The 21396-nt window shown below is 39.2% G+C and overlaps 1 protein-coding gene across 1 annotated transcript in view; it reads left to right on the top strand.

The window, feature by feature from the left end:
- Nucleotides 1–21396, top strand: part of LOC128706543 (mitogen-activated protein kinase kinase kinase 1) — a 629143-nt gene that overhangs the window by 551474 nt on the left and 56273 nt on the right. The window contains exon 5 of the mRNA XM_070089965.1: nt 12864–12980. Coding sequence (XP_069946066.1) covers nt 12864–12980 — 117 coding nt within the window. The remainder of the gene's footprint in view (nt 1–12863; nt 12981–21396) is intronic.

The raw sequence follows: 21396 nt of genomic DNA, 5'->3' as shown, positions 1-21396 counted from the left end.
CACTGGTTTAGGGGAAGGTGTTCCTTCCTCTTACAACTACTGGACCACTATGAGGTCTTAGTTACATTGGAGAACAAACAGAATGTAGGTGTATACACAGATCATGGTGTAATAGTTCACAAAATGAGTGCTAAAGGAATAACTAGAAAAGTGGGCGGATTGATCTTACACTTTCTGACCAATAGAACACAAGGAGTAATAGTAATCAGAGTGAAGTCAGAGGCTGCTGCAGTGAAAAGTTCTGTTCCACAAGGTACACTACTCGCCTCCAATGCTTTTCCTCATCCTCATATCTGACATAGACAAAGATGTATATCATAGCACTGTCTTCCTTTCCAGATGATATTAGATATTGCTTGAGATTGCCATCCAATGAGGACACTGTAAATCTTGAAGCAGATATAAACTAGGTCTTCCAGTAGGCCACAGAAAACAATATGATGTTCAATGAGGATAGATTTTATTTTCTCCGCTGTGGAAAACTTGAGGAAATAAAACATATTCTAATCACAAATAACTAATGTGAAGGACGTACGAGTGATAATGTCGCCTTCTAGGATCACAACAATGTCATTTTCACAGCTGCGAGGAAAATAATAGTATGAATATTGAGAACCTTCAAAACAAGGGATGCCAAACCAAGGTTGATTCACTTTAAGTAACTGGTTCTATTTAATTTGGAATACTGTTGTACACTAACAGCCCCTTTCAAGGCAGGCAAAATTACAGATCTGGAGAATGTTAAGAGAACCTTCACTGCAAGTATAAGTTCGGCTAATCACCTTAATTACTGAAATCTCTTGACCTGTACTCCTTCGAGTGCAGGCTGGAAAAGTACATAGTAATTTATACCTGGAAAATCTTAGAGGGACTGTTCCAAATGTTCACACAGAAATTACTCCCTATGAAAGCAAAAGACTGAGCAAACGGTTCAACAGAACTTCAGTGAAAAACAAAGGTATAATGAGTACACTAAGAGAAAATAATGTGTCAGGGGCCAACAACTATTCAACAACCTCCCATCATACATAAGGGAGATAGACCGTTGGCTGTCTTCAAGAGGGTACTGGATAGATTATAAAGTCAGTACCAGACCAGTTGGGGTATGGTTCATACGATGGATTACCTGCGACCAGCAGTAACAACCTAACTGACGAGGCCCTGATTCACCGCGAGACTTGGTCATGGACTGGACCGTGAGAGCACTGACTTCCGGAACACCCTCCTGATAGACTCAAGGTAGGGATGATGTGCAGGGATGATGCGAGGCATGATGTGCATGATATTGCTAGAAACCCCAAATATTCCTACACATATACAAAATTTAAGTTAAGAACTAGGTGTAAAAATTGGAAAATTAATCACAGGAGGTTCATACACAGATGATGAAAAAGAAATGAGTGAAATTCTAGAAGGCCAATATGAATCAGTGTTCAGCATTCCATTCTACAAGAGCAGGGTGGAGAATGCAGAATTTTTTTCGTTACCCCCTGAAGGCCACACAGATCACATAACAGACATTAGTGCAAATCCCGAAGAATTAAAAAAAAATAGAAAACACCCACTCATGCAACAACTGGACCAGATTCATGGAATTATTTATAAAGAAGTGCAAAAGTGCACTATTGTGAGCACTCATTATTCTTTAGAAGAAGATTTTAGATACAAATGAAATCTGAGAGGCCTTAAAGAGTGTGGACATACCTCAAAATTTTGCATAAAGAGGCAGTGGGGCACTAGCCAAAAATTACAGACCAGTAACACTTATGTCACACATAAAAGTCTGTGAAATGGTGAAGAGATCAAATTACAAACTTTATGGTACAGTATAACCTACGGAGCCCAAACCATCTTGAATTCACAGCAGGATGATCATGCTTGTCACAGTTCCTTAAAACACCATAACAGGTTACGGAGGCTTTGGAAGAAAACCAAAGTACAGATGTTGTCTCCACAAATTTTGCTAAGACATTTGACAAATATGATCGTAGAGTGACTGCACAATTGCACATAGATTGCGAGCGTTAGATATAAGGAAAAAAATAAGGAAATGGTTTTTCATTTTTCTAAAAAAAAAAAAAAAAAAAAAAAACACACACACACGAAGTAGCTAACAGAACAGAATTCGCAAAGTAAAAGAAGCTTAGTATTACTGGGAATGGTTGAAGTCCCTTGATTTATATTCTTAGGAATGCAGGCGAGAAAGATACATGATAATATACTTGGAAAAATTTAGAGGGATTAGTACCAAGTTTGCATACGAAAATCACTCCCTACGAAAACAAAAGACTAGGCAGGAGATGCAGCATCCCCTCAATGAAAAGCAGGGGCACCACGAGTACGCTAAGCGACAACACAGTACGTGTCAGGGGTCCAAGACTGCTCAGCTGCTTCCCAACATACGAAAGGGAGATTACCATAGACCCCTGGCTGTCTTCAAGAAGGCGCTGCACAGGCATCTAAAATCAGTACACGATCAGCCGGGCTGTGGTTCATATGTTGGTTTGCATGCGGCCAGCAGTAACAACCTGGTTGATCAGGCCCTGATCCACCGTGAGGCCTGGTCATAGACTAGGCCTTAGGGGCGTTGACTCCCGAAACCCTCTCCAAGTATACCCCAAGGTGCAGTCCTGGTACCTTTACTGTTTCTTATCCTCATAGACATAGACAAAAACACCCAGCACACTTTTGTATCATCATTTGCAGACACTAAAATAAGCATGAAAGTCACTACGGTAGAGGACACTGAAAAAGCACAGGAAGACATAAACAGGGTTTTCCAGTGGGCAGTGGAGAACAACATGACGTTCAATGGTGATAAATTCCAGCTGCTTAGGTATGGAAAGAATGAAGAACTCAAAAGGGGCACTATATACAAAACTCAAGAGGGTCACCAAATAGAACGTAAGGAACACATAAAAGACTTGGGAATAATTATGTCAACGGACCTTTCTTTTAAAGACCATAACAAGACAAAGATCACAACAGCCAGGAAGATGACGGGTTGGGTATTGAGAACTTTCAAAACAAAGGAAATAATGCCGATGGTGACACTCTTCAAATCGCTAGTGCTCCCTCACTTAGAATATTGCTCAGTGCTGACTGCCCCATTCAGAGCAGGAGAAATATCGGAGCTGGAACAAATACAGAGATCGTGTACGGCTCACATTGAGCCAGTACAGCACCTAAACTACTGGGAATGCCTGCAAGTCTTGAACATGTATTCATTGGAGCGGAGGAGAGAGAGATACTTGATAATATATACCTGGAAAATATTCGAGGGCTTGGTCCCAAATCTGCACACTGCTATAACAACATACTGGAGTGAGAAATGTAGGAGGAAGTGTAAAATAAACTCAGTGAGGAGCAGGGGTGCGGTGGGGACAATAGGGGAACACTGTATGAACATCCGGGGTCCCAGACTATTCAATATCTTACCAGAAGATATCAGAAACACAACTGGAACAAGTGTAGAAGCCTTCAAGAGGAAACTGAACAAGTATCTTCACCATGTGCCAGATCAACCAGGCTTTGATAGATATGTGGGGCAGTGGGCCTTCAGCAGCAACAGCCTGGTTGACCAGGCAAGCACCAGATGAGCCTAGCCCATGACTGGGCTCAGAGAGTAGATTAACTCTCGAAACTCTTCAGAGGTATATCAAAGGTAGCAGACACAGAAAAAACTCCCACCATAAAAGCATATTATCATTTGCAGATGATACCAAAATAAGCATCAATATCACTGCAGTAGAGGACATAAACAATCTTCTAGGAGGCAGTAAAGAAAAAATGACGTTCATTGGTGACAAATTCCATCTACTTAGATATAACAAGGATGAAAGAACTGAAGAGAAACACAAGATCATCACCAAACAGAATGAAAGAAACATGTGAGAGATCTGGGTGTAATAATGTCAGCTGGCCTTCTTTGAAAGACCATAGCAAGGCAAATATCAGGAAAATGATGGTATGTGATGAATGATTTTGAAAACCTACAAGTTGAAGAATTGAGACACTTATGCAACTTATGTTGCATAAGTGTCTCAGTTCTTCAAAATGATGGTATGGATAATGATAATTTTCAAAACAAGGGGAAATAGTGCCAGTGGTGACATTTTTAAAATGTTATAGTGCTCTCTCACCTAAAGTATTGTTCACTGTTGACGGCTCCTTTCAGGCCAGGGGAGATATCAGTGCTGGAATAAGGTCGCATAGGGCCAATAAATCATATAAATTATTGGTAACGTCCCAAAGTCCAAAGCACTGGTATGTACTCAGCGTGGAAGGTGCTTGAGGGTCTGGTCCCACATCTGCACACAACCAGAGAAACAGACTGAAGCGACAGATATGTGATAATGTGACAAATAAACTTAGTGAAAAACAGGGGCGTCGTGGGCACAATAAGAGAACATTGTATCAGCATTCTTGGTCCCAGACTATTTAACACTTCAGCAAGATATCAGAAACACTGCCGGAACAAGTGTAGGAAAATTCTCGAAAGCCTTCAGAAGTATATCAAAGGAATGATGTGCAGGGGTGATGTGAAGGGAAGATGTGCAGGGGTGATGTGAAGGGATGATGTGCAAGGATGATGTGAAGGGAAGATGTGCATGGGTGATATGAAGGGAAGATGTGCAAGGGTGATGTGAAGGGATGATGTGCAGGAATGTGAAGGGATGATGCTCAGGGGTGATGGATATTAATGATGTACATTAGTAATGTGCAAGAGTGATGTACAGAGGTGATGTACAGGGATAATGTACATTAATGATGTGCAGGAGTGATGTACAGGAGTAATGTACAGGAGTAATGTACAAGAGTGATGTACAGGAGTAATGTACAGGAATGATGTACAGGACTAACATAAAGGAGTGATGTACAGGGGTAATGTACAAGGGTGGTGTACATGAGTGATGTGCATTGTTGATTTATAAATGTGATGCACATTAATGTTGTACAGGGGTGATGTACAGGGATGACGTTCAGGGGTGATGTACATGGGTGATGTACAGGGGAGTGGAGAGCAGACTGCTGGAAGACAAGGTCACTTGGAGGTTACAATGTTATTGTAGAAGCCACACATCTCATCCTTGCTGCCTCCCCACTCCCCTCGTCACTCAATTTCTCCCCCTCCCACTCATCTCACTCCCCTCCCCACTTACTCTCCCATGATCACTGCCTCCCCACTCACACAAACCACTGGTTTAAATAATTGTATAACACTTAACATTCAAGTCGTTCCCACCCCGTCTACAAAAAGTAATGTTTTTCATTACATATCAGTAGTTGAGATTTCGATTATGTATTTATCTTTGATATACGTTTCAAATTAAATTTGACAAATTATAAAACAGATTTATGTTTTTGTATCACATGTAATTTTTTGTACGTATACTGCATATTTTACACACCTCCTTAGATTTGTTAAGGGTTTGTCGCCAAAGTAGCTAGTTTATTGTGCACCTCATGTCCATCCTGTGGAGGGTAGCACAGGAACATATGGATTCACAAAAGGCCTGGGAATTAGGCCCCAAAAGGGTTAACAGGAGTACATCTGGATTTATATTTACAGTTGACTTATCTGTTGCAAGCAGATTTAGGAAATTTGGCTAATATGTCTGGTATCTTGTTTTTATTAATAAGAAACCTTGACATATCACATAGGTTATTATGCTGTCTATCTGTATGCTTCTTAATATATTTTTTTTTTATCACACTGGCCGATTCCCACCAAGGCAGGGTGGCCCCGAAAAAGAAAAACTTTCACCATCATTCACTCCATCACTGTCTTGCCAGAAGGGTGCTTTACACTTCAGTTTTTAAACTGCAACATTAACACCCCTCCTTCAGAGTGCAGGCACTGTACTTCCCATCTCCAGGACTCAAGTCCGGCCTGCCGGTTTCCCTGAACCCCTTCATAAATGTTACTTTGCTCACACTCCAACAGCACGTCAAGTATTAAAAACCATTTGTCTCCATTCACTCCTATCAAACACGCTCACGCATGCCTGCTGGAAGTCCAAGCCCCTCGCACACAAAACCTCCTTTACCCCCTCCCTCCAACCTTTCCTAGGCCGACCCCTACCCCGTCTTCCTTCCACTACAGACTGATACACTCTTGAAGTTATTCTGTTTCGCTCCATTCTCTCCACATGTCCGAACCACCTCAACAACCCTTCCTCAGCCCTCTGGACAACAGTTTTGGTAATCCCGCACCTCCTCCTAACTTCCAAACTACGAATTCTCTGCATTATATTCACACCACACATTGCTCTCAGATATGACATCTCCACTGCCTCCAGCCTTCTCCTCGCTGCAACATTCATCACCCATGCTTCACACCCATATAAGAGCGTTGGTAAAACTATACTCTCATACATTCCTCTCTTTGCCTCCAAGGACAAAGTTCTTTGTCTCCACAGACTCCTAAGTGCACCACTCACCCTTTTCCCCTCATCAATTCTATGATTCACCTCATCTTTCATAGACCCATCCACTGACACGTCCACTCCCAAATATCTGAATACATTCACCTCCTCCATACTCTCTCCCTCCAATCTGATATCCAATCTTTCATCACCTAATCTTTTTGTTATCCTCATAACCTTACTCTTTCCTGTATTCACTTTCAATTTTCTTTTGCACACCCTACCAAATTCATCCACCAATCTCTGCAACTTCTCTTCAGAATCTCCCAAGAGCACAGTGTCATCAGCAAAGAGCAACTGTGACAACTCCCACTTTATGTGTGATTCTTTATCTTTTAACTCCACGCCTCTTGCCAAGACCCTCGCATTTACTTCTCTTACAACCCCATCTATAAATATATTAAACAACCACGGTGACATCACACATCCTTGTCTAAGGCCTACTTTTACTGGGAAATAATTTCCCTCTTTCCTACATACTCTAATTTGAGCCTCACTATCCTCGTAAAAACTCTTCACTGCTTTCAGTAACCTACCTCCTACACCATACACCTGCAACATCTGCCACATTGCCCCCCTATCCACCCTGTCATACTCCTTTTCCAAATCCATAAATGCCACAAAGACCTCTTTAGCCTTATCTAAATACTGTTCACTTATATGTTTCACTGTAAACACCTGGTCCACACACCCCCTACCTTTCCTAAAGCCTCCTTGTTCATCTGCTATCCTATTCTCCGTCTTACTCTTAATTCTTTCAATAATAACTCTACCATACACTTTGCCAGGTATACTCAACAGACTTATCCCCCTATAATTTTTGCACTCTCTTTTATCCCCTTTGCCTTTATACAAAGGAACTATGCATGCTCTCTGCCAATCCCTAGGTACCTTACCCTCTTCCATACATTTATTAAATAATTGCACCAACCACTCCAAAACTACATCCCCACCTGCTTTTAACATTTCTATCTTTATCCCATCAATCCCGGCTGCCTTACCCCCTTTCATTTTACCTACTGCCTCACGAACTTCCCCCCACACTCACAACTGGCTCTTCCTCACTCCTACAAGATGTTGTTCCTCCTTGCCCTATACACTAAATCACAGCTTCCCTATCTTCATCAACATTTAACAATTCCTCAAAATATATTCCCTCCATCTTCCCAATACCTCTACATCTCCATTTAATAACTCTCCTCTCCTATTTTTAACTGACAAATCCATTTGTTCTCTAGGCTTTCTTAACTTGTTAATCTCACTCCAAAACTTTTTCTTATTTTCAACAAAATTTGTTGATAACATCTCACCCACTCTCTCATTTGCTCTCTTTTTACACTGCTTCACCACTCTCTTAACCTCTCTCTTTTTCTCCATATACTCTTCCCTCCTTGTAAAAACTTCTCATATGCTAACTTTTTCTCCCTTACTACTCTCTTCACATCATCATTCCACCAATCGCTCCTCTTCCCTCCCGCACCCACTTTCCTGTAACCACAAACTTCTGCTGAACACTCTAACACTACATTTTTAAACCTACCCCATACCTCCTCGACCCCATTGCCTATGCTCTCATTAGCCCATCTATCCTCCAATAGCTGTTTATATCTTACCCTAACTGCTTCTTAATAAGTGGATAATTAAGCACATGGTGACCATGAGGCAAGCCACTTACTTTGCATTTAGTTTGATCATCATCTGTGTGTCTGCCAAACTGCCAGAAGTACTTGAAACCAAGCCTAAGCCTGGCTACTACAATATCAGTTGGTGTTCACATTGCAAGTTGCTCCATAAATGTACTTATCTACATTCATGTTGTCATAATGGGTTATAGATCTACAGTGGACCCTCAGCTAACGATGGCATCACCTAATATTAAATCCAGCTAACGATACATTTTAACGCAAAATTTTTGCCTCAGCTAACACTAAAAAACTCACCCTACGCGATTCGTTCGAGACGCGTCCACGTGTGGCCTGAGCACCAGTGTTTACAAGCCAACCAGTGCGGTTGCATCTACACATACATTCGGTACATTTCACATTATCCCAGTGTTTTTAGTGCTTGTAGCTGCAAAATAAGTCACCTTGGACCCCAAGAAAGCTTCTAGTGCCATCCCTATGGTAAAAAGGGTGAGAATTAGTATGGAATTGAAAAAAGAGATTAAGGAAATGTGTGCAAAGTGGCTTGAAGTGCAAACCTTTCTGGATGAAAATCACCCTCACACAGCTGTTGCAAGCCGTGCTGGTGACTGTTACAATGACAATGTTGTGAACCACTTTAGACAAATCATAAAGGAACAAGAGGTACAGAGCTCTATGGACAGATATGTTGTGCGACAGAGGTCCAGTGACTCTTAAGCTGGTCCTAGTGGCATTAACAGAAGTAGGGAAGTAACCCCAGAAAAGGACTTGATACCTCAAGTCCTAATGGAAGGGGATTCCCCTTCTAAACATTAACAACTTCCACACTCTCCCCTCCTCCCATTCCATCAATCATTACCAGATCTTCAATAAAGGTAAGTGTCAGTTTGTGTGTATTAAAATTAATATTTCATGTGGTAAAATTTTTTTTTTTTTTTCATACTTTGGGATGTCTTGCACGGATTAATTTGATTTCCATTATTTCTTATGGGGAAAATTAATTCAGCTAACGATAATTTCAGCTAACGATGAGCTCTCAGGAACGAATTAATATCATTAGCTGAGGGTCCACTGTACTCAGGCTTATACGCAACTGCATTCCTTTGGCATTCACTTTCATTATTTACTTCTCGTAATATTATTCCTATTGCTAGACACAGATATACAAAAGTTATATTCTACATATTCCTTCAGGGAATTTTGTTTGGCTAACTTATCAGTTTTATCATGGAGTAATTTAGTTTGTGATGGAATCCATAAAAATTGTACAATAATTCCCTTTTCCCGGATTTCTGAGTAGCAATATCTGGCTTCTCCAATGAGTGTGTTGTAAGTCATTATGTGAATCAAGAGTCTTCATGATGACATTGAATCAGTAATAATCAGAGTCAAGCTTAGTGCCATAAGTTAACTTTAGCGCAGTTAGGAAGACTTTGTAATTGGTCCAAGTAGGACCGGAATGTCGTGAGCTCCTCTCTCCTATGTGCAGGTTATTTGTGCATAATTCAGTTTGCTGTGTAGACACCCGGTTGTTAATTCTTATGCCCAACCTTACATAATTCATATTGTTCTTAACTAGTGAGGTAACAACAAGGGCAGATGCAGCACTACTAGCAGACTCCTGCTTAGATACATCAGTGTATATAATTTGTGATAAAATATGACTTAAAAGTTAAGTGAGAAATTTCTTCTTGATCAGTTGCTTGATTAAGTGATTTAAGTAAGGGATTACTAGTGATGAGATTCTTGGGAGGGCCTTGTGATATTAAATGAACATAACTTCTATGGAGGGATGAAATGCTCTTGTTGACTACAGTGATCCAGTTCATTCAGGTTATAAAACTTAATATAATTGTATAGTTTCACATCCCATTTAGATCTACGTTTATTTCTTTCTAGACATTTAGTAGATATGTAGCAAAAGTGTTTGGTTCATTTCTTAACATTTTAATATCAAGTAGTATTAATCTCAGGTAATTCTATCTGATATTATGAACACTAATTTCCTTCCTCACAGCAAGAATCTTGGAAGTTTAAGGAAAGCCAAGAGTAAGGCTAAGGTCTTCATTTTGCATTAGCTCCAAGGACCAGAGAGAATTTTCCTTAGGTAATATAATATTAGTATAGGTGCAGAATAATCAGTTAAGAAACTGATATAGTCTACATACATCAATGTCGCTATTCTCACATTAGCATGGTTGTTAGGGCTGTAGTCAGGGGTGGACCTGTTATGAAACTAATGAAGCTTAATTAAGCTTCAGGGCCCCTAATGCCAGAGGGGCCCCAGAAGTGACTTTACTCCACGTTGCTTAAAAATTTTGGGTCTGCTGTAAGAAAAGGGTTGCAAAGGGGCCCACATAACAGTTCAAGCTTCAGGGCCCAAAAAATGTAGGTCTGCCTGTAGCCAGCAACAGCTCTGAGAGAATTTAGTCTGTTACAAGAAAAAGTCTCAAGGGACAGAAAAAACTATTTAGGGATCTCCCTTCCTTGTAGTCTTCGCTTCGCATGGTTTACCTCTCAAAAATCTGTAAGGTTACAATGATTCATTATAACAGACATGTACAGTATATGTTTTAATGCTGTAATATAATTTGCATACTTGTTACTCTGGTCTGGACTACTGCAGTGGCGATCTCACCAAGTGTAGCTTGTGACTACACCATAGTCTCGCTTTCCTTTTATCCCTCCCTCACATATCCCCTTACCTGGAGTCTACCTGAAGAGTGTTTCGAGGGTCAGCACCCCTGCAGCCCAGTCCATTACCAGGCCTCTTGGTGGATCAGGACCTGATCAATCAGGTTGTTACTGCTGGTTGTATGCAGTCCAATGTACAGACCACAGCCTGGCTGGTCAGTAACTGACTTTAGGAACCTATCCAGTTTCCTGTTGATGACACCTAGAGGTTTATTGGTAATCCTCATTATTTAAGATGGGAAGTTGTTGAATAGTCTTGAACCTCTTACACTTATTGTTTTGTTTCATGTCACCCCTGCTTTTCATTGGGGGTACATATATTGCATCATCCATTGAACCTTTTGCTTTCATAAGGAATGATTTCTATGTGCAGACTTGAGACTAGTTTCTCTAGAATTTTTAAAGTGTGAATTATGATGTACAATATCTTTCTCATCTGCATTCCAAGGAGTACAGGTCAAGTAATTAAGGTTCATGACAGAACTTAATACATGTAGTGAAAGTTCTCTGTGCATTTTCAAGATATACAATTTTGGCTGTTTTAAAAGGGGCTGCTATTGTACCGGAGTATTCCTGCCCACTATTCTTCCTTATCCACTGCCTTCCTCTTTTGTTCCCTTATTCCCCTCCTGCTTCTCTTGCTTTCACCTTATTCTCTCTTATCCACCAACCTTTCCCTCTTATACCCTTCTTTTCCCATCTTATTCTTTCTTCCTTTCCAGTGTATCCTCCTCCACTCCCCATTTATCTCCTCTCCATTCCTTCCTTAGTGAGGGAGTAAATAACACTTTTACTGGCAAGGATGTTAGTGGAGTTCTTTATGCATAGCCTACCATCCCCTGTGTAAGATAGCCCCTCCCCCTGTATAAGATAGACCCCCCCCCCCAATGTAAGATAACCCCTTCCCCCTCTTGATTTTCCCCTTACCAGTGGGCTGCCAGCAGCAACCAGGCTGTTGCTGTTGGCAGCCCACTGGACCACATATCCATCACAGCCTGGTTGATCTGGTGCCTCTCTCCACCCTTTTCCTCTTTATAAGATAGCCTCCCTCCCTGTGTTGCATATTTTTGATGAGTTTTGAGAGTTTTTTCATCCCCCTCTCCCCTCTCCCATATTGTAAGATGTCTGTTTGTTATATGTGGTCTGTCCCTGGTTGCTAATATTGACATATATTTAGCCATCAGTCTGATATACATATGACTGTTACACATTGCACCAGGACAAACTATCTACAGTGATATATGTATCTCAGTATTTTCTACATAGAGTGCTAATGTATTGTTGATGTTCATTTAAGGCGAATGTGACTATAATGACTCAGCTGTAGTTGATAGGATTGAAACTTTGCAACATAAATTCATTGGTGTAAATATTAAATTATGATTAGCAGATAATGTGAATGTGGAATGGAGGCAATGAGGCTTGATCCAAGGAAGGGAAGGAGACCTCCAGATCCTTAGATCAAGAGATCTTCATGGCATCAAAACACTTCCTCTTGAAAGAAGCTTAACAAAAATATACATTTTGCTTAATACAAATTTTTATTTTTGACGTTGTTGTAAAATTGAAGTTTATGATATAGTACAATGTACTGCACATATTTTTATTCTGTATTTCGCTTTTCTGAATGGAAAATATAGTGAAAAATGAACACTTTACTGTCAACATGATGCTGTATATTCTCTGATAATATTATATGCTGAGAATATTGTATACAAATTCTGCTTCTAAGTTTATAGGTTTAAGTATGCACTATACATTACACAGTATATATTTTTTAACACACCATCTGTCTCCCACCATGGCAAGGAAGGTAACCTGAAAAAGAAGAGACAAAAGTTTTTCTTTTTAAATTTAGTACTGTAATATGTCTATAAATATAGTAATATTATATTCTTGTAGAAGCACTAGACTAGTAGAGTTGATGCTGCACCTGGGGACTGGGTGGTAATCACATTTGATCTTTAGGAAAGTAAGGATAGCTCTGGTTCCTTGGATCGAGTGCTCTTCTCCAGCATCAAACCACCCCATTCTCTGCCTTCCCTTGAATGGTTCATAATACATAATGGATGAATAACAGTGAACTTCTTCATTGCAGACGTGCTCATGTGGCCATGGTCCTTATTGTGTGCATGTGTTATTCGTGATGGTGAGGGTCCTGCAGGTGGCTGAGGCTGATCCTGTCCTCATGGCTGGTGCACTCAAGGACTTTGAGGTGAGTTAAATTACCCTTCTTTTATTGTCAGTAGTAGGGTCACAGTATGAAGGAGGAATAAAGGGGTGAGTATTGTATTAGTATAGGGGCAGTAGTTGTCTTGGTGAATGTGGATTCCCTCACTTACAAAAAAAAAATCAATTGTTATGTAAGTAAATTTGTGTATTACTCTTGTTCATTTAATGTCACATTTTATTTATTAATATTATTATTATTATTATTATTATTATTATTATTATCTGCCAACATCTATATTAACCCTTTCAGGGTCACCAGGCCCTCTCCAAGACTTGTTCTCAGGGTTGCCAAATTTAAAAAAAAAAAAATATTTTTTCTTATGAAAAGATAGAGAATCTTTTCCCGATCATAATGACACCAAAAGTATGAAATTTGATGGAAAACTTATGGAATTATGCTTTTGCGAAGTTAGCAATCTCGTCGATGTTTATGCATCGGCGATTTTGCCCACTTTGAGCCCTATTTTTGGCCAATTCCAGGGTACTAGTCGACAAAAATCTTAACTATTTCGTTAGAACTCCATTTTTTTCTATCGAATGAGTACAAGAAACCACCCATTTACCGATTTCAACTATCCAATACAGTGGTCAGAATTTAGCAATTTTGCCAATTTCACACAAATTTCAAAAGATGCCAATTTCCAAATAGGGTCCAGAATAAACAAGAAAGATATTCCTGGCACTAAAATAACATTTCCTCTGTTCATTAGTCACGTCCCCATGCCCCTCTTACATTCTTTTGCTTTCCACTTTGAATTTTTATTCTCACAAAAAAAATAGATTTACTGTTATGCTGACTACTGCATTTGTGTTGAAATGGTATAAATAATATCAGCGCACTTGTGAAAGAATATTAGACTCACCAGTTGACGTGTATTGGACGCTTAGCACGATTTCTTTACTTTTGAACTTTGGTAAAAATCGAACATTTCTGCTACTTTGAGCTCAATTTCAAGGTACTTTTCATTGTAAAACCCGTCAAAAATAATCTCAATTTTTGTAATATGTCTTCCATTCTATAAAATGAGACCAGAAAAACTAGAATGCAACAGTAAATACCATACGAAAATACAGTGCAAAGTCGCTGTTTTAATCCAAAAACACGGTCAAAGTTTTTTTTCTCATTACGCACTGTGTGCTGCAGGATTTTTTTATACTACCTACGCACACTGACTACATAGACCCATTCTTTCATATATAGGCGTACCAGCTTTCTCTCACTAGATTTGAGGGTGCTAGAAGTTAGGCATACTAGTACGTCAAAAACCCTGGTGCGTAATAGTACCACTTTAATTTGACCATTCCATAAAATGCATACCATTGAACTGATGTAAATTTGATGTAATTTATGTGTAAATTGTCCAGTTCATCATTTGCAACCTGTGAATGTAATGAATTATTCAAGCTGTACTGATAACAATAACTAAAATTATATGTTAGGTCTGAGTTAAAGTAATACATAAGCTTTATGATTAGTTTACCTGAAATGCATTGCATAATAAGTGGCTTTCTTCTGAACTTGTAGTTATATCAAATTGTATTTGTATTATACAGTGGACCCCCGCTTAACGATCACCTCCCAATGCGACCAATTATGTAAGTGTATTTATGTAAGTGCGTTTGTACGTGTATGTTTGGGGGTCTGAAATGGACTAATCTACTTCACAATATTCCTTATGGGAACAAATTCGGTCAGTACTGGCACCTGAACATACTTCTGGAATGAAAAAATATCGTTAACCGGGGGTCCACTGTAATTACATAAACATAAAGTGTAATCAATTGGAATATAAAGCTAACTACAGCCTCTCCTCACTTAGAGATATACTCGTTTACCGACGCCTCGGACTTACGACGGGCTCTCTGACCAGTATTTATACCTAAATAATGTATATTAGAGCTGATTTCCTCTATTCTGTTTATTTCAATATACAGTACACTACTGTATAAACATGTAAAAATATACCAGAAATGTTATAAATGGTGCAAAGGTCACATTAAAACACTGTCAAAGATGGTTGACACAAACCCACTACCATTATAGTATGCTTCTCACTTAGCGATGAATTTGTTTAACGACGTGGTCTTAGGAACAGAACACTGTCATTAAGTGAGGAGAGGCTGCATTGTGACTTACTTGTATAGCTCATAAGAATATGGTACTGTGATTTATGTCTGTCTGTATTGGATGTGAGAGTGAGAAATAAAATTGGGGCAAGTAATGTTCTTTAGGGAAAAGATCCTTTCACTGTGGCAGCCTCTGATTTACTTGTTCACTTATTTTATGGACTTTATTTGTTAGAAAGTTAAATATCCATCTGCCCACTTTTTTTTAACACATTCATTCCTTTTGCATGTACATATTGTACGTGCTGTTATGCCGTGGTTGCACTTGCTGAAGACTTTTGCAAAGGCTCTGTACACTATATCTTTTTATTTGTCTTCCAGTGTATCCAGACCATGTAATGGTTAATAATAATAATAATAATAATAATAATAAGAAAAACTTTATAAAACTGGGATGCTTGAATGTGCGTGGATGTAGTGCAGATGACAAGAAACAGATGATTGCTAATGTTATGAATGAAAAGAAGTTGGATGTCCTGGCCCTAAGCGAAACAAAGCTGAAGGGGGGTAGGGGAGTTTCGGTGGGGGGAAATAAATGGGATTAAATCTGGAGTATCTGAGAGAGTTAGAGCAAAGGAAGGGGTAGCAGTAATGTTGAAGGATCAGTTATGAAAGGAGAAAAGAGAATATGAATGTGTAAATTCAAGAATTATGTGGATTAAAGTAAAGGTTGGATGCGAAAAGTGGGTCATAATAAGCGTGTATGCACCTGGAGAAGAGAGGAATGTAGAGGAGAGAGAGAGATTTTGGGAGATGTTAAGTGAATGTATAGGAGCCTTTGAAACAAGTGAGAGAGTAATTGTGGTAGGGGACCTGAATGCTAAAGTAGGAGAAACTTTTAGAGAGGGTGTGGTAGGTAAGTTTGGGGTGCCAGGTGTAAATGAAAATGAGAGCCCTTTGATTGAACTTTGTATAGAAAGGGGTTTAGTTATAGGTAATACATATTTTAAGAAAAAGAGGATAAATAAGTATACAAGATGATGTAGGGCGAAATGACAATAGTTTGTTGGATTATGTATTGGTAGATAAAAGACTGTTGAGTAGACTTCAGGATGTACATGTTTATAGAGGGGCCACAGATATATCAGATCACTTTCTAGTTGTAGCTACACTGAGAGTAAAAGGTAGATGGGATACAAGGAGAATAGAAGCATCAGGGAAGAGAGAGGTGAAGGTTTATAAACTAAAAGAGGAGGCAGTTAGGGTAAGATATAAACAGCTATTGGAGGATAGATGGGCTAATGAGAGCATAGGCAATGGGGTTGAAGAGGTATGGGGTAGGTTTAAAAATGTAGTGTTGGAGTGTTCAGCAGAAGTTTGTGGTTACAGGAAGGTGGGTGCGGGAGGGAAGAGGAGCGATTGGTGGAATGATGATGTAAAGAGAGTAGTAAGGGAGAAAAAGTTAGCATATGAGAAGTTTTTACAAAGTAGAAGTGATGCAAGGAGGGAAGAGTATATCGAGAAAAAGAGAGAGGTTAAGGGAGTGGTGAAGCAATGTAAAAAGAGAGCAAATGAGAGAGTGGGTGAGATGTTATCAACAAATTTTGTTGAAAATAAGAAAAAGTTTTGGAGTGAGATTAACAAGTTAAGGAAGCCTAGAGAACAAATGGATTTGTCAGTTAAAAATAGGAGAGGAGAGTTATTAAATGGAAAGTTAGAGGTATTGGGAAGATGGAGGGAATATTTCGAGGAATTGTTAAATGTTGATGAAGATAGGGAAGCTGTGATTTCTTGTATAGGGCAAGGAGGAATAACATCTTGTAGGAGTGAGGAAGAGCCAGTTGTGAGTGTGGGGGAAGTTCGTGAGGCAGTAGGTAAAATGAAAGGGGGTAAGGCAGCTGGGATTGATGGGATAAAGATAGAAATGTTAAAAGCAGGTGGGGATATAGTTTTGGAGTGGTTGGTGCAATTATTTAATAAATGTATGGAAGAAGGTAAGGTATCTAGGGATTGACAGAGAGCATGCATAGTTCCTTTGTATAAAGGCAAAGGGGACAAAAGAGAGTGCAAAAATTATAGGGGGATAAGTTTGTTGAGAATACCTGGTAAAGTGTATGGTAGAGTTATTATTGAAAGAATTAAGAGTAAGACGGAGAATAGGATAGCAGATGAACAAGGAGGCTTTAGGAAAGGTAGGGGATGTGTGGACCAGGTGTTTACAGTGAAACACATAAGTGAACAGTATTTAGATAAGGCATTTATGGATTTGGAAAAGGCGTATGACAGGGTGGATAGGGGGGCAATGTGGCAGATGTTGCAGGTGTATTGTGTAGGAGGTAGGTTACTGAAAGCAGTGAAGAGTTTTTACGAGGATAGTGAGGCTCAAGTTAGAGTATGTAGGAAAGAGAGAAATTATTTCCCAGTAAAAGTAGGCCTTAGACAAGGATGTGTGATGTCACCGTGGTTGTTTAATATATTTATAGATGGGGTTGTAAGAGAAGTAAATGCGAGGGTCTTGGCAAGAGGCGTGGAGTTAAAAGATAAAGAATCACACATAAAGTGGGAGTTGTCACAGTTGCTCTTTGCTGATGACACTGTGCTCTTGGGAAATTTTGAAGAGAAGTTGCAGAGATTAGTGGATGAATTTGGTAGGGTATGCAAAAGAAGAAAATTAAAAGTGAATACAGGAAAGAGTAAGGTTATGAGGATAACAAAAAGATTAGGTGATGACAGATTAGATATCAGATTGGAGGGAGAGAGTATGGAGGAGGTGAATGTATTCAGATATTTGGGAGTGGACGTGTCAGCGGATGGGTCTATGAAAGATGAGGTGAATCATAGAATTGATGAGGGGAAAAGGGTGAGTGGTGCACTTAGGAGTCTGTGGAGACAAAGAACTTTGTCCTTGGAGGCAAAGAGGGGAATGTATGAGAGTATAGTTTTACCAATGCTCTTATATGGGTGTGAAGCATGGGTGATGAATGTTGTAGCGAGGAGAAGGCTGGAGGCAGTGGAGATGTCATGTCTGAGGGCAATGTGTGGTGTGAATATAATGCAGAGAATTCGTAGTTTGGAAGTTAGGAGGAGGTGCGGGATTACCAAAACTGTTGTCCAGAGGGCTGAGGAAGGGTTGTTGAGGTGGTTCGGGCATGTAGAGAGAATGGAGCGAAACAGAATGACTTCAAGAGTGTATCAGTCTGTAGTGGAAGGAAGGCGGGGTAGGGGTCGGCCTAGGAAAGGTTGGAGGGAGGGGGTAAAGGAGGTTTTGTGTGCGAGGGGCTTGGACTTCCAGCAGGCATGTGTGAGCGTGTTTAATAGGAGTGAATGGAGACAAATGGTTTTTAATACTTGACGTGCTGTTGGAGTGTGAGCAAAGTAACATTTATGAAGGGGTTCAGGGAAACCGGCAGGCCGGACTTGAGTCCTGGAGATGGGAAGTACAGTGTCTGCACTCTGAAGGAGGCGTGTTAATGTTGCAGTTTAAAAACTGTGGTGTAAAGCACCCTTCTGGCAAGACAGTGATGGAGTGAATGATGGTGAAAGTTTTTCTTTTTCGGGCCACCCTGCCCTGGTGGGAATCGGCCAGTGTTATAATAAAAAATAATAATAATAAGTTTATTTCTTTGTAAAGGTTACAATGTGTAATTACAATTTTGATTTGCTAAGTACAAAAATAGCCACTATCATGCTGAGGCATTTTGGGCAAACTAATCCTAATACATAGTAACTAATTAAAACTAGATAAGGTAATAGTACATGGTAATTATTACTTAAAACTAAACATAGAATAGTGGTTAGCTGTTTTACAATCTTGTTTGAACTTAATAAATCTTATGTATACTTAGTACAAAATCTAATTTACAAGGAATGGTGCAGGTGGTAATATTTTATGGAATGGCAGAATTAAATGCCAGGAGGTCACATGATAAAACTAGCCAGTAGATGTTTGGTTGATTTGGTTAATATTGTGAGAGGTAGTGGCAACCTGCTCTAAACCTGTGTTGCTCTACCTTGTGTGACTCTTGTAAAGCCACATGGTAACCAATCTTGCTTCCTAAAACACATTCAAAGATTTCGGTATTATAATATGTCAGTGCTATCAGTCTATATGGCCTTTATCCCTTTAAGTGTCAGTCCCATTACATAACGGCTTTGAAGACAGTGTTGGCCCCATGGTACAACACCATGAGTCTGCTTTCACAGATAAGCTGTGAGCAGTATATTTGGGTTTATGTATGACACAATGGGTCTATGCAGTAAGTGTGCACCATATAAAAAGAAATCCTGCAGCACTCAGTGCATGAGAAAAAAAAAGCTGTGAACATGTTTTTGGTTTAACCCTTTGAGGGTCGACAGGCCCTCTCCGAAACTCGTTCTCAGGGTCGGCCAAATTTAAAAAAAAAAAAAAATTATTTTCTCTTATGAAAAGATAGAGAATCTTTTCCCGATCATAACGACACCAGAAGTTTGAAATTTGATAGAAAACTTACGGAATTATGCTCTCGCAAAGTTAGCGGTCTCGGCGATGTTTACGGATCGGCGATTTTGCCCACTTTGAGCCCCATTTTCGGCCAATTTCACTGTACTAGTCGACAAAAAACATGAATATTTCGCTAGAACTCCATTTTTTCTATCGAATGGGTGCAAGAAACCACCCATTTATAAATTCAACTATCCAGTACAGTGGTCAGAATTTAGCAATTTTGCCAATTTCACACAAATTTCAAAAGATGCCAATTTCGGAATAGGGTCCAGAATAAACAAGAAAGACATTCCTGGCACTAAAATGACATTTCCTCTAGTCATTAGTCACGTCTCAAGGCCCCTCTTATATTCTTTTGCTTTCCACTTTGAATTTTTATTCTCACAAAAAATATAAGATTTACTGTTATGCAGACTACTGCATTAGTGTAAAAAATGGTAGAAATATTATTGGTGCACTTGTGAAAGAATATTAGACTCACCAGTTGACGTGTATTGCACGCTTGGCACGATTTGTTTACTTTTGAAGTTTGGTAAAAATCGAACATTTCTGCTACTTTGAGTTCAATTTCAAGGCACCTTTCATTGTAAAACCAGTCAAAATCATCTCAATTTCAGTAATATGTCTTCCATTCTATAAAATGAGACCAAGAAAACTAGAATACAACAATAAATACCATACGAAAATACACTGCAAAGTCGCTGATTTATTAAAAAAAAATGGAAAAAGTTTTTTTTTTCTCATTATGCACTGTGTGCTGCAGGATTTTTTTTAGACTGTGCACACTGACCACATAGACCCATTCTTTCATATGAAGGCCTACCAGCTTTCTCCCACTAGATTTGAGGTCGCTAGAATTTATGAGTACTAGTACGTCAAAAACCCCTACGCGTAAGACGTACTAGTACGACGAAAACCCTCAAAGGGTTAAAACAGCAACTTTGCAGTGTATTTTCGTATGGTTTTTATGGCCATATTCTCAGTTTCTTAATCTCATTTGTTAGAATGGAAGATATATTACAGAAATAGATGATCTTGATTGGTTTCAGGACTGAAAGTAACTTGAAATTGCTCAGAGTAGCAGAAATGTTTTGATTTTTGCCAATATTCCAGAGTACACAAATACTCATCTAGCTTGCCAGGTCTAATTCGCATTTAGGAATGCACTGACATTATTTATACAATTATTACAATAATGCAGTACTCTGCATAACAATAAATCTTCTATTTTTTATGTGAATAAAAATTCAAAATGGAAAGCAAGCATAATATAAGAGGGGCTGGAAATGTGATTAAGGAACAGAGGAAATGTGTTTTAGTGCCAGGAATATGTACATTGTTTATTCTGGACCCTATTTTTAAATTGGCAGTTTTTTAATTTTGTGTGAAATTGGCCAAATTACCAATTTCTGATCACTTTGTTAAGTAGTTGAAATACGTATGTAATTGGGCAGTTTCTTGTACTCAATAGAAGGAATACTAGTGAAATAGCAATGAGTTTGGTTGACCGGAACAATGGAATTGGCCAAAATAGGGTGCAAAGTGGGTGAAATTTCCGAAGTGTATATATCGCCGAGACCACTAACTTTGTGAGAGTGTAATTCCGTAAGTTTTCCTTCAAATTTTGTACTTTTGGTGTCATTACCTTCTGAAAAAGATTCTCTTATCATTTCATAAGATAAAATAATTTTTTTTTTTTTTTTTGAAAATTCTTTGATCCTGAGAGCAAGTTTGATCAGGGGTCTTAACCCTGAAAGGGTTTTAGCAACTGTGGGATGACTCCTATGTTAATCCTCATCTCCATGGGATTTTTAAGTGGGCTTTTGCAAAAATCTTATTGAACATGTAG

This window comes from Cherax quadricarinatus, chromosome 3, assembly GCF_038502225.1.
Source record: "Cherax quadricarinatus isolate ZL_2023a chromosome 3, ASM3850222v1, whole genome shotgun sequence".
Taxonomy (NCBI): Eukaryota; Metazoa; Arthropoda; class Malacostraca; order Decapoda; family Parastacidae; genus Cherax; species Cherax quadricarinatus.
Note: the sequence above shows the minus strand (reverse complement) of the source record. Positions and strands in the feature narration are given on the sequence as shown.